Source organism: Gigantopelta aegis, chromosome 9 (genome assembly GCF_016097555.1).
Source record: "Gigantopelta aegis isolate Gae_Host chromosome 9, Gae_host_genome, whole genome shotgun sequence".
NCBI lineage: Eukaryota > Metazoa > Mollusca > Gastropoda > Neomphalida > Peltospiridae > Gigantopelta > Gigantopelta aegis.
The window spans coordinates 25,544,372-25,558,936 of NC_054707.1; the positions used below are offsets into that span (position 1 = coordinate 25,544,372).

Here is a 14,565-nt window from a genome sequence, read left to right on the forward strand (position 1 = left end):
GGGGTCAAATAATAATGTATAATCTATAGAAAGTGCTATATGGTCATATCATTTATCGAAGGTGTTACATGTGTATAGTCAATGATAATAGTATGTAACTGATAGAAAGTGATATGTGGTCAAATGGTAATGTATAATCTATAGAAAGTGCTATATAGTCATACCATTTATCGAAGGTGCTACATGTGTATAGTCAATGATATTAGTATGTAATTGATAGAAAGTGATATGTGGTCAAATGATAATGTATTATCTATAGAAAGTGCTATATGGTCATATCATTTATCGAAGGTGCTACATGTGTATATTCAATGATAATAGTATGTAATTGATAGAAAGTGATATGTGGTCAAATGATAATGTATAATCTATAGAAAGTGCTATATGGTCAAATCATTTATCGAAGGTGCTACATGTGTATAGTCAATGATAATAGTATGTAATTGATAGAAAGTGATATGTGGTCAAATGATAATGTATTATCTATAGAAAGTGATATATGGTCAAATAATAATAATAACGTGTAATTTAATAATGCGTTATTGGCAGAAGATGCTATGAGGTCAAATAACAATAATGTGTCATTTATAGAAGGTGATATGTGGTCAAATAAGTGTAATGTATTATTTGTAGAAGGAGCTATTGCGTCACTATAGCCACATAATTATGTGTAATTTATAGGTGCTCTATGGTAAATAATTACAATGTGTAATTTATAGGTGCTATATGGTAAAATAATTACACTGTGTAATTTATAGGTGCTATATGGTAAAATAATTACAATGTGTAATTTATAGGTCCTATATTGGCCAGATTTACTTAAATCCATCTCTAGCCATACGTCAAATGTTCCTGTTCAGTTATAATTATAATTTGGCTTTTAAAAAAAACGTATGTTTTAGCGTTTAGTGAATCATCGGCCAAGTTGTGTTTTCTAGAGTATTTGAAACAGCACGTAATTAGTATTATTACGTTTTTGAAACCAATGTTCTAACGTTTAGAAAACAGCATTTTCTCACCTAGTTTCTCTGCTAATGTTGCTAATTTGTTCTTGTGTTTTTCCATCGTGTTGGACAGATCAAACAGGAAATACAAGTCGACGGGATAGTTTCTGGCTGTGCGAAACGTTAAGGTGATAACTTCTTTGGTATCTGTAAATTAAAATTTATATAGGGACTTTTGTTAAGGCTCATTTTATAATAAACAACCTAGGCTCCAACAGACGTCTAGTTTGTATCAACAAAATGGATTCATTTTTGTAAAGTAAAATCATAACACACATCACATAATGCATCCTCGGCAATTAAGAAAAGGGCCACAGCAAAAACAAAATATGCCGTGAGGAAATATCTCCGCAGTTTTGCGGTTAATGTGTAAAAGAAGAGTTTAATTTGTCAGTATTACACAAAATTATTAATTAAGAAAAGTTACCTAAACAAATTGAATGTTTCATTGCAAAATAAATGCCGTGGAAAATTGAAACACCACTGCGGCAAACCCCACGGCATTGTCGATTGTGGTGGTTAATTGCCAGGGTTATAGTGTCACGATTTACAAACAAATATATAGCAAACAAAAAATAACAGAATATAAGACGATCACAAGAGACACCCATTTCAAAGTAAGTTTATGTCCCACTGAAAACATTGTAGAGATTTTATCAAACTGTTGATGGTATGAGTATTGTGGGACTATTTTAATAGATAGACAGGCAGGCAGATACAGACAGACGGATGGACGTACAGACAGACAGACAAACATACATATAGATATAGACATATATATATAGACAGATATAGACATGGATATAGATATAGACATATATATAGATATAGACATAGACACAGACATAGATATAGACATATACATATATATATATATATAGACATAGATGTAGATATAGACATAGATATAGACAGAGACGTAAATATAGACATAGATATAGACATAGATATAGACAGACATAGACATAGATATAGACATAGATATATATATAGAATAGACATAGATATAGATATAGACATAGATATAGACATAGAGATAGACATAGAGATAGACATAGACATAGACATATATATAGACACAGACATAGATATAGACAAAGACATAGACATAGATATAGACATAGACATAGACATAGATATAGATATATGAATAATGTTCACGATGTCGAGGAATCGAAAAGGAACACAACAAAAGTAAATAGCATTACTTGGTCTGAGTTTTATATTCACAAGCTGCGGCTGGAGCTGAATAGAGTCGTTGCCCAAGTTTCCGTCCGCGACATTATCGTTCTACAAAGACAGAATTCAGTTATGATGGATTATTATTGGGGGGGGGTTTAAACGTAAAATAGAAGTACAGTAATACGTATTCAACCACTTTATCTCAGTGGTCAAAATGTGCCGACTTAAACTGTGTTTCCCTGTGTCGATTAATTGGAAAACAATTAATATAATACATTATGTACCATCTCCCCACCACCATATAATTACAGTAATATGTATTCAACCACTTTATGTCAGTGGTCAAATGTGCCGACTTAAACTGTGTTTCTCTGTGTCGATTAACTGGAAAAAATTAATATAATATATTATGTACCATCTTCCCATCACCATATAATTACAGTAATATGTATTCAACCACTTTATGTTAGTGGTCAAATGTGCAGACTTAAACTGTGTTTCCCTGTGTCGATTAATTGGAAAAAAATTAATATAATACATTATGTACCATCTCCCCATCACCACCATTGTCTTACATATCTCCTATATGTATTACTTGTTCTACACATATATAAACATAACGTCCGTATTAGTTGAAACGAAAGGACACAAAAGTTAGTTTAAGCATTATTTTACATTTTGGCTACTGTCTAACATCAAGGTATATATGAATGTATAACTTATGTTTCCATAGGTGTCGCAAGATGCTAGTGTCTGAAGAGGCTGGTTATAGTAATTTGACTTTCAACGATTAGGGGGTACATAATTTTCAAAATGGTGGTGGGCAGTGCCTCCTGATCACTTCCCCCTTCCGAAGCCTATGGTACATATACATTTTTTTTTTTTTTTTTTTTTTTTTTTTTTTTGCCAGAACCGTACCTAGCCTAAATTAAGCCAGGTGGTAGTATACAAAGAATGAGAGCACTGTGAAAGGCCTATAAGGCAGTGAAAAGGGTCACTTTGAATTCAAGGGATTTTTTTCTAGGGCTGCAACTGTCCCTTGTCCCCCAGTTGGATGCGGTCCTGATTTGCATATTGTCCTGACACTCACCTGCGTGAGATTCACGATGTTCTTAGGGGATACGATGAACTCGCTGGCACAACCAGATTTATTCAGTTTTGGAACAGTGTCACATCTATCATAGGCGTCGGAGGAAAAGTTCTGAAAAGAATAGCGAAGACTATAACATGTACGTTTAATTGAACACAAACTCCTGAAAGGAAACACGGAAGCTGTAAAATAACGTAAATGTCTGGAGGAAAAAGGTATGCAGATGTGAGTGGTATTCGTATCACATTCCTTAAACCATATTCAGGGTTTCTGCCAAGATGGTAAAATGGGTATGGCAAAATACCCACAAAATCTTGCAGATATCATTATTTTTAAGTTGACCTTTTGACAAAATTAATGACTCTTATTGTAAATGTATGATTTTCTTAACCCTAATCCAAAACCTAACCCATTTTCTTTCAGGGGGTAGGCCCCCCATACCCCTATGTCGACTGCGGTAGCATTTAGCACACACATTGTAAATATTCAATTTCATAGCGCTATACCCAAACATGTCTTTCTGGCTAAAACCATGATATTATTATATACAATGTAACATTGACTAAAGCATGAAGGAAGGAATATTTGTTCAATGATACCTCAGCACATTTTAAACTACGGCTATTTGATGTCTAACATATGCTACTTTGACATTTGGTCGGTGGAGAACGATATAGGCTTACTGGCTTTTGCCCGAATTAAATGAAAATGCCCGATTCTGGAAGAAATCATTTAATCATATTAGCATTGCTACCAAACAGCGATATAAGGTTGCAAACGAATCACTAGGAATTTTACATGGAGGGTAGAATAATGGAAATACATGGTAAATAGGTCTCGGTACATTTTTTACCAAATATCTGTAGCATTTTTACCCGAATTTGAAGTTCTGTTCCATCCTCGGTCTCGTACGCTTATGGAGAAAGAGGATATCCGCTGCTGCCACATAGGCTATTATTATCGAAAAAACATCAAGGGATCATTCAACCAAGAAGCAATCGTATTGAAATCACCTCAGCTGATCTACATCTATTACTTGTAGATCTGACAGCATCCCGTTGAAGCTCATGTACAGGTGACCTTTCATTCCACCAATCAAAACCTTGCTTGCAGGATCATGCCAGCGATTTGAAAAGAATTTGAAAACATTCGGAATTGTGCCGAGTGTATACGAAATGCTTCGACTGAATTACGAATTATGCCGAGTGTATACGACATGCTTCGACTGAATTACGAATTATGCTGAAAACTAGGTTCGATATAAAAACAATTAATGTTGAATTTTCGTTTCAAATCTTAAACAAACGTGATAGTATAGAGTACTGGTAACAGTCTTGGTTCTGGCCCATTTTCGCCCATGCACTTAACATGCGAAAGGTGTCACCCCCTCAGCGTCACCTCCTAACAGGGGATGGTGACGTCACAGCCAGATGAATTTTGATAGGCTCATCAATGGCAATTTTAACAAAATAGTTTTAGCTACATATGTTACTATTGTCGTCTATGGGATTTGATTTGGTAGAATACACCCTTAAGTCCGTAGCTTAACCACCACAGCCCGTGACCGGTTATCTGTCTGAAAACAGCACTTACCGCCTGTGTGCACCACGCACATGACTTGTCAGCTGTGATGCACGACCCACACGTGTTTCCGCGACATACCTTAGACGCGGCTGCCACTAGAATGGAAACAAAGATCCTCATTTTTAAAATTATCTTTTTATTTATTATATAACATTTAGTGAAATATCTTAAAATATCAGTGAAATAAAAGTGTTATCAGTCACTCAGTGACGATAACACATTTTAGAGTCAAATTTTCACTATTTTACTCTAAAATTTGTTATCGTCACTGTAGAGAGTGTTATCTTTACTGTAAGAAAGCCGGAACTATTTTGCTGTTGGCTAAACATAAAGGTGTAAAATGCCAAAAATTATATAATAAATAGAAAATTTCATGTTTTTTGTCAAATATGATTTATATCTCATTGAGTCAAATTTGCAATTATAGCTCACAAGTCGCGCTTGCGCGACGAGTGTGTTATGATTGCAAACTTCACCATTTGACAAAAAAACACCGAAATATCCTCTATATATTATTAAGTATAAGCTATAAGAGATTAAACTTCCAGTTACCTTTGCATTATCACCACCTCCTTCCTCTTTGTCGCCTTCTTCTTCTTTTATTTATATATTTTATTATTATTATTATCATCATTATGGGGGTTTTATTCAGATTTATACTTCTTCGTATTTTAATGTTATTTTGTTACGTTGATTAGCTCGAAGTTTTGAACAGCCGCTAATTAAAATAAGAGATCGCTCGCCTGGTATTAAACTAACTATACCTCTGTTAAGTGAACCATAGTAATAATGATTTATCACAGATGATCATTTGGTGATGGATAATTGACATCTAAATAGTAAATGAACAAACGAAGATATGAATATGTATGTATTCAAACACAAACTCATAAATGATCCACTTTATAACAGCATATGCCTTGCGGACATCTTGGATTTCGAAACACAACACACACACACACACACAGACAGAGAGAGAGAGAGAGAGAGACAGAGAGAGAGAGAGAGAGAGAGAGAGAGAGAGAGAGAGAGAGAGAGAGAGAGAGAGAGAGAGAGAGAGAGAGAGAGAGAGAGAGAGAGAGACATACCCGGATGTCCTCTGACATACATACGCATACAAAAAGGCACCCAGGTAACTGGGTACAAGAGTAGTAAATATACATACATGTAATTGGTTTGATCTGGGATTTTATAACGACAAGAGAGAGAACAAGAAAGTGGAGAACGAAGTAGAAGACGAGACATGGTTACATGCCAGATGTATGTTTCTTTTTCTTGTTTTCTGCTATCTGCAAACAAGCCATAACAACATCATTATACATGTACCTATCAGACATTACATACCAAAATATTACAAAACTAACCCTAGTATGTTCAGATTTATAGAACTGGGTCCTGTTCCACAAAGCGATCTTAGCCCTAAGATCAGCTTAAGTGCACTAAGGTGATATTAGTGCTAAGATCGCTTCGTGGAACGGGGCCTGTTAAATAACAACAATGAAAGAATAGTAAGACGGTTAGCTTTGTATTGTTTTAAAGCTTTTGAAACAAAGAAACATAATTTTGTACAATTAAGTTTTCCTTGCATGTGAATGTGAATGCGTAAGTAGAAATTATTTTTATATATAATATGTGTATCTGTAATTTGTATCTGTTTATTTTATAAACATCATGTTAATACTCATGCGATCTATGTTACTAATGTAACTAAATTATGTGTCAATACGATTTTACGTTATAAAAGTTGTATACTAACATTGTATATCTGTATATATGTATATATTATGTGCTCAAGTGTCATTAGGCCTAATGCGAATAAAGTTATTATATATATTATCATAATATTTCTGTTACTCATTATCATTAAATAGATTAGCCCATGGAGCCCACTGTTTATTAAACATTTCGTATTTGCAATTTTTATATAGAATAAATCTTTCAATTACAAACTTTTGTTTCAGCACATTTTTAACAGCAGTGATTTCTATATTGTTTTTTTCTTTTTTGTATCTTATGTTAATAATTAAGCAGTTAAGAAAGTTAGATTTTTCATTATTGATCATACCAAAGATGACATTATTTTTATTGAAATTAATTATAATAACTGTCTGAGTCAATATCCAGTTTTGTACTGCAACCTATAAGTGTTTAACTATATTTCATTCGAAAAATAGATGTGGTATGGTTCATGGATGGTTTGGACCACGTTTTGGTTGACATTTGCTTGGTGGAACTGGAGAAGACGTTTGTCGGACGACGGACAACAGACTTGGCGCCATCGCATAAGCTCCCATATGGCCATTCGGGCCAGGGTGAGCTGATAATGTACGTGTATGTAGTGGTGTTTAGTAATCAGTTCTCAAACAGGAAGCGACACTACAAATATGTCCTCGGTCTATTATTTCTAGTTTAAATAATACGGGAAATGTCACGTGACAGTTAGAGTGAAACGTCCAAGTTTGAGATAATCAAAATAGTTGCGCCTCTTAACAGGAATGCAAGTATTATAGTGTAGCGCTTTTGTTTTGACAACACATCGTCATGTAAACGTCACAACAGGCTAATCGTCCGATATGATCGGTTCTAATGATGGCCATTGCAGGATAAATGTTACCGTAAACTCGTGTCGCCAGATATTTACAATAAAAGTAACACAAAACATAGACAATATTTATATTTTACAAATAGGATTTTCACCTACTCTGGAATAAAAAAAGAAAGAAAAACAACAACATCTTTAAAACATTATCAATTTACGGGAAAATGCATGGCTTAGACTAAGATAAAAAGAAAAAAATCACATGGTAGACAGGCAGACAGACAGCTATTTTATTAAAGTCTCACCCAATACATACACAGTAAAATACACGAGAAACACTCTTAATAAACAATGTAAAGACCTCTCCTTATGGAGTTACAAATCGTTTTCAAAGAGCTTGCCCCCTAGGAGTTCACGAGTAACTTTAGACTGGTTTTCTATAGACACTTTTCACGTGTCATGATTCACCATTTACGCGTGATCAGAAGAACGAACAAAGTTTGTATTGTTTAACGACACCATTAGAACACATTGGTTTATTAAACATCGGCAATTAGATGTCAAACATTCGGTAATTTTGACAAATAGTCTTAGAGAGGACACCCGCTATATTTTTTCATTTGTAGCCGGGAATTTGTTTATATGTATCATGCGACAGACAAGATAGCACATACCACGGCCTTTGATATTCCAGCGTTGGTGCACTAGCTGGAATGAGAAATAGTCCAATAGTCCCACCGACAGGGATCGACACAAGACAGACCACGCATTATGCGAGCGTTTTACCATTGGGGTACTTCCAGCCCCTGGGTTCATTTTAACAGAGATTTGATTGATGTTCGGTTGCTAGCTGGGTCGATATGATATGATACGATACGATACGATACGATACGATACGATACGATATATGATATATGATATACGATATGATATATGATATATGATATGATAGTCAAGGACTAAACCCAACAAGTTAAATCTTATTAGTTATACTTATTCACTCCTTTAAATAGCTACGTTGCAAAACGGATATGACAAACGAACTACGTGAACTTGGTGGAAACCGTTATGAAATGTTATAGTGGGGTCAAATCTGACTTCCCCGTGACCATTTTTCGGGGACCAAAGTTTGAGGGTGGATTTTAAGTCATTAAGACCTTTCCAAAACAAATATCCCCATGTACCTCGCGAAAGTTCTGGCTAACTCCACCAGAGGGCCAAATCAATTATGACCGCCAGCGGCCATACCGAAAATGGAAAATCGCTCACTTAATATATAATTTACAATCAGGAATAAGGTATCTATTCCCATTACAGAGAGGGTGTCTATTCTTCAGGTCGGGTTAGTTGTGCAATTTGAGGTCATCTTGATATTCAAACCCAAGATGGCCGTTATCCACCATATTGATAATTAAAAAACAGCGGAACTCTTGAAATATTTGGGCTAAATAATAAAGAAGTGTCTATCTGCACACAATGGAGGACGTACAATATTTATGTGAGTTCATATTTGCGTTTAAAAGTCATCTTGATCTTCAAATCCAAGATGGCCGTTGTTCATCATATTGAAAATAAGAACATGCTGGATTCAAACAGGGAATTCATAACCTTTTCGTGTGGTCTTTTTGCAATTTGAGGTCATTTTGACCTGAACATCTAACAAGGAAGCTTTATTGAAACATTAAATTGAGTTATGTATTTCAAAATAATTTTATTTACGCTAAAACTGCAAAGTAAATGAAAAAAAGTTCATAATCTACGATTGATCATAATTGAGACCAAGTCTGTTTCACACCATTGGACTGCATTCGTCACAACTCGGACACACCAGATTCTGATGACGTGCTGTCAAAATCTATGTACTGAATGTTCCACACTTTGGGTTTATGAGAGTACTGGGGAAATATTAATAACGGCACAGCTTTTTTTTCAAAAAGGGTTGTGTAACAAAGGAATCACAGAGCTGAATGAAGGTGAGATAACTGGCAGTGTTATTCCAGATGGCTATCTTATGGGAGGTTTCTGCAAGATTTCAGCTCTTCGTGTTACCATACACAAATGAATTTTAAGGGCATTCATTCATTTAGTGGATATAGAAAGTGATGATCCAAAGTGGCGCATGACAGGCGACTGATAGCCCGAGCTTCCATATAATGTAGTCGCACTGCTCTTACCCTGCCCGGCCTGGCCAGAGTTACTAGCGCACAGTCATGGCGTGTTTTAATGAAGTCACCTGTTTCTTGGCCAAGGCGTTCAAAACTCGGTATGTTCAAGGCATCGCTTATTAAACTTGCCCTGGACAATGGACTATTCATCTTATTCTCTTATTAGGACGTCCTATAACTGCAACATGACACCAGGCTGAAGTGGGTGCATCATACGTACAACTCCGCACTACTAACGATACTCATATGCCAATGCATGATCAGATAGTTCATTCCCGTGTGTTCTATATAGAGAGGAACGGTCCAAACATATGGAGATCACTTTGTAACGCCAACTGTCATCACCGCTTGGGTGGATCTGATAGTAACTGTTGTATTCATGGTTATGGTAAACGGGCTATCAATGAGAAATGTACTACGAAACAACCAAAGATGCTCGAGCTCTTCTAGATCATTACGTCATAATTATCTACATTAAAACCATGAAAGATCTCCACTGAAATCATGAAATCCCTTAGCACCTTTGTCATGACCTTTATGTGTTGTGACATGAGTAGTTCAAACCTTTCAGAAACCTGGGATAAAAGTAGCACTAAAAATAAAAATGTAACAATAAAGCTCCCATCAGACTGGTTTTTCGAAGAACACTGATAAAGCACCAAGTGCCTAGTCTTCATATATCTTTGCCATTCTGTGACGGAACATGCTCTCTTTTTTTTTCGCCTGTGGCGATGTTAATTGTTTTAGAGGGCCGTGTGCAGCTCGGTTACGTAATACCTCCGCGTGACCGTGCATCCCAATATGCACTTAGACCAGGTGGGCACTTGGTTACGTAATACCTCCGCGCGACCGTACCCCCTAATACACACTTAGACCAGCTGCGAAGAACGGTTTATGACCGGGGTATTTCTGGCGAACTGGCGACAGTATGTCTGGTCATCTAAGAAAATATATCGACTCTGGGAGTGGTGGAAATTCACATGATACATAGAGACGAGCCACTCGGGTATTAGACTGCCCAATACAGAGAGATCTAATAGATATACAGTTAGGAGAGATATTTGGATAATTGTGTTTTATTCAGTTACGGGTATTATAGGATCCCCGTGACACATTCCTTTCTCACACACTGTCTTCCTGTGTTGGTCCTGTTTGGAGCTAGCACAGTTGCAATGGACATAAACGTATTTCGAAATAGATTGCGCGTTCCATTGTTTTAATATAGCTGTCAGGTCCAAATGACATCAGATTGTAAACAGGACCTATAAAAAGATTGTGAATGTTCTGTGTAGTGAAAATAGACACCTCATTTATTATTCTATCTCAGATAGTTCAAGGGTTCCAACATTTTCTCATTTTTAATATGATGAACAACGACCATCTTGGATTTGAAGATGAAGATGATCTCAAATTTCAAAAATTAATATCACCAATAGATTGTGCATCGACTTTTCAGTATATAAACACAATTCACTTATGATCTAATCCAAATATTTCAAGAGCTCTGACGTTTACTAATGATCAATGTGGTGAACACCGGCCATCTTGGATTTCGATGTCACGGTGCCTTCAGATTACAAACATACCACCACCAGACGTTAAGGCATCTTCTTTTTAATGGGAATAGACACCTTGTTCGTGATTGTATTTCTTATATTAAGTGCGATATGGCCATGTTCTATTTCCAGTGAGGCCGCTGACGGCCATCATTGATTTGGCCCTCTGGTGGAGTTAGCCGGAACTTTGACGAGGTACATGGGGGCTAAAAAAAAATTCTAAAGATCCCAAAGACTTGAAATCCACCCTATAACTTTGGTCCCCTAAAAATGGTCACGGGGCAGTCAAATATGACCCCACTGCAATTATGTCATGTGAAAAGTTAACTTCTATGGAAACCCATCCTTATGATACAAGGGCTTTAAAATACCACTTTAGGTATGTCGCTTTTTTATATTGTTTTATTGTGTTATTGTTCTGCGAATGCGTGTAATTTAAGGTAGGAGTATAGGTATCCTTTTAGTACATACAAATACCAGTAAAGCCCTTAGCAACAGTGGAGTGATATGTAACCGCGATATATAATTAGCAATAGAAAAGGCAAATATGAGTGACACGGATGTTAAAATGTATCTTTCTATAATTGAGAATATAGATTGTATGAATAGGGATATAATAGAATGTCCTCATTTATCATAAATGTAGGGGACACTGGGAGAACACTGAATGACATAATCGTATCCGTGATCATATTCGTATCCGTGATCATATTCGTATCTCTGCATAAGGCAGAGTCGAAAGGAAGTTTTAGGCAAATGTTAAAAGTCGTGATTGTTTCACTATCAGGAGGAGGACTCCCAACAAGATTGTCTTAGAAAATCAAACCTAACGATCGCCGGTAGTAGGGGAGTATAGTAGGTGGTCACATGGGTCTCTTAACAATGCTAGAAGTAACCACTGAACACTCTCCAAAAGCTGATCGGTAATGGTAGTTGTGTGACACGGATAGCCACGAGAGACAAGCACATGTCGCAGATGGAAAGACAAGAACTGGGATGTGGACAGCGAAAGAAGTTGAAAGATAGGAGGAGTTGCCTGATCGGGAAGAAATGAGACGGAATTCAAAGGAGAGAAGGGAAAGGGGGTAGAGGGATAAAAAAAAAAAAAAGTCGTTATTTCGTCCATGATCTACTATCAGGAGGAAAAATTAAAGTCTGTTTGGTTTAACGACACCACTAGAATACTTTGATTTATTAACCATCGACTATTGGATGTCGAATATTTTGTAATTTCGACATATAGTCTTATAGAGGAAATCCGCTACATTTTTTACATTAGTAGCAAGGGATCTTTTATATGTACCATTCCACCAGTCGTGGTGCTATCAGGAGGACTCCCAAGAAAACCCAAACTTGCGCCGGATAGAGCTCAATGGAATATGTACATCTGTGATGACATGCATTTACGAATCACTGTAAAAACAGTGATGATATCAGGTACTCGCAAAAGATTTGCATATCATGCCCCACTAACACTATCAGTACACTAACATGTATTATCTATATGGCAATCGTCCACAGAAATATCAAACGGACCATTTAATGATTATAAACATGTTCCCCACTAAAACAATACATGCATTACGTTCATCTGCTACACACTTGGATTTTCGAGACACTTCCAACTTCGAAGGCAGATCTTACGATTAAATTAATACCATAAACTGAACTGAACTGAACTGAATAAGCCTCGAGAGCATTTCTTATTGTCTTACTTAGTAAGTTACTAATATATATTAAGGTAGCCGGGGGGAGGGGCGGTCTTCCTCAGTCACACACCCCTCGTCCAATGTGGGTGGCCCATTAATATAACACCCAGCTCCGACTCCAACGGTCCTAACAAACAAACAATCAAACAAACAATCATTGAACACTTACCTCTGTTCATGTACAATATCTATCCACTCAGCACTTTAAGAAAACAGTGCAACAACAGCACGGTGGTTAGTAGTTCATCAAGATAAACTTCGAGCGTACGCTCTCTCGGGGTCTATCTTGATGAACTAAATAGTTAGCTGTCGACATTAGACCCAGTAGTATTCAATCCAGGCACATATATTTTACATATATACACATTTAAAATAATGATTATAAAGCTTAACGTTTGTTTTGTTTAACGACACCACTAGAGAACATTGATGAATTAATCATCGGCTATTGGAAGAAAAAGAAGTGTGTTTTATTTAACGACACCACTAGAGCACATTGATTTAGTAATCATCGGCTATTTTGGTAATTTTGACTAATAGTCTTAGAGAGGAAACCCGCTACATTTGTTCTATTAGCAGCAAAGGATCTTTTATATGCACTTTCCCACAAACAGGATAGCACATACCACGGCATTTGATATACCAGTCGTGGAGCATTTAGCTGGAACGACAAATATCCCAATGGGCCCACCGACGTAGATCGATCAGAGATCGACCGCACATCAAGCGTAAGCTTTACCACTGTGCTACATCCCGCCTCCAATAATATGATTATAAATGAGGTATGACCTAGTATTGTAAACTCGAGAGCATTGTAGGTTCGAGACAGGGGTGATTTCCATGAAATTCACACGTTATTTTTCTAATAAAATGAAAAAAAAAGACCTCCAAATAATATCATATTAACTCGTAAAGCCAGAACAAATTATTTGCTTTTTTAGTCTTTACCTCTTTTTGACAAATCCCAATTATCACACCGAAACCGGTAGTATCGTAAATAAGGAAATAAACCCAAACTGGTTTGAGTTGGATGAAAATGAACATATCCTGATGGAAAGAAATAAGGGCACACATTAAATTGTAGACCAAATTTAATTCACAACTAGCGTAGTAATGTCTGTATTTCATACCAAGTTGTAATGTGGGATTGAATGTCTGTAGTGTTGAATGTGCTGCCTATATGTTCCCAGTCAAATTTTGAGAATATGAATTGATTTTTGATGCAGTCATTATTTCTTGTTGCTATCTGTGTGATCCTTTATTTCTTTCTATCAGTATATTTTGGTCATGTGACATCAAGTGGGTGACTGCTTAAAGCCATGACAGCTTAATTAAACGGGTTGAGGTTTTTACTTCAATAAACATTGAATATATCGCTGAACGATAACTTGTGATAAGGTTCAATTTCACGAAATATTGTCTTACGTGATATTAAACTACTATCTACTGATTTAAGAAAGTGTCATCTATCTGGATATGACGTAATAAAAAGTATTTACGGTGTTCACGCTCAACTGTACAATATTCTGTTCGGGCGCCATGTTGTTGGGTTGTTTTGTTGTTGTTTTGTTGGGGTGGTGGTGGTTGTTGTTTGTTTTTGTGGGGGGGGTTGGGGGTTGGGAGGTTGGGGCAGCTTCACCATGTTTACTCTATTTTTGTTGGTGTCAGTGGACTTTATTTGTTTGGTTAGAACAATAAACATTATATATGTGCAGGTAGGTGACAGTTGTATTTGT

The 14,565-nt window shown here is 36.3% G+C and overlaps 1 protein-coding gene across 1 annotated transcript in view; it reads right to left on the reverse strand.

Moving 5' to 3' along the window:
- LOC121381192 (integrin beta-PS-like) overlaps window positions 1–14,565 on the reverse strand; it is a 69,261-nt gene that overhangs the window by 34,852 nt on the left and 19,844 nt on the right. Inside the window, exons 2-5 of the mRNA XM_041510381.1 lie at window positions 4,870–4,955; window positions 3,277–3,387; window positions 2,213–2,294; window positions 1,020–1,151 (exon numbers count right to left, since the gene is read on the reverse strand). Coding sequence (XP_041366315.1) covers window positions 1,020–1,151; window positions 2,213–2,294; window positions 3,277–3,387; window positions 4,870–4,955 — 411 coding nt within the window. The remainder of the gene's footprint in view (window positions 1–1,019; window positions 1,152–2,212; window positions 2,295–3,276; window positions 3,388–4,869; window positions 4,956–14,565) is intronic.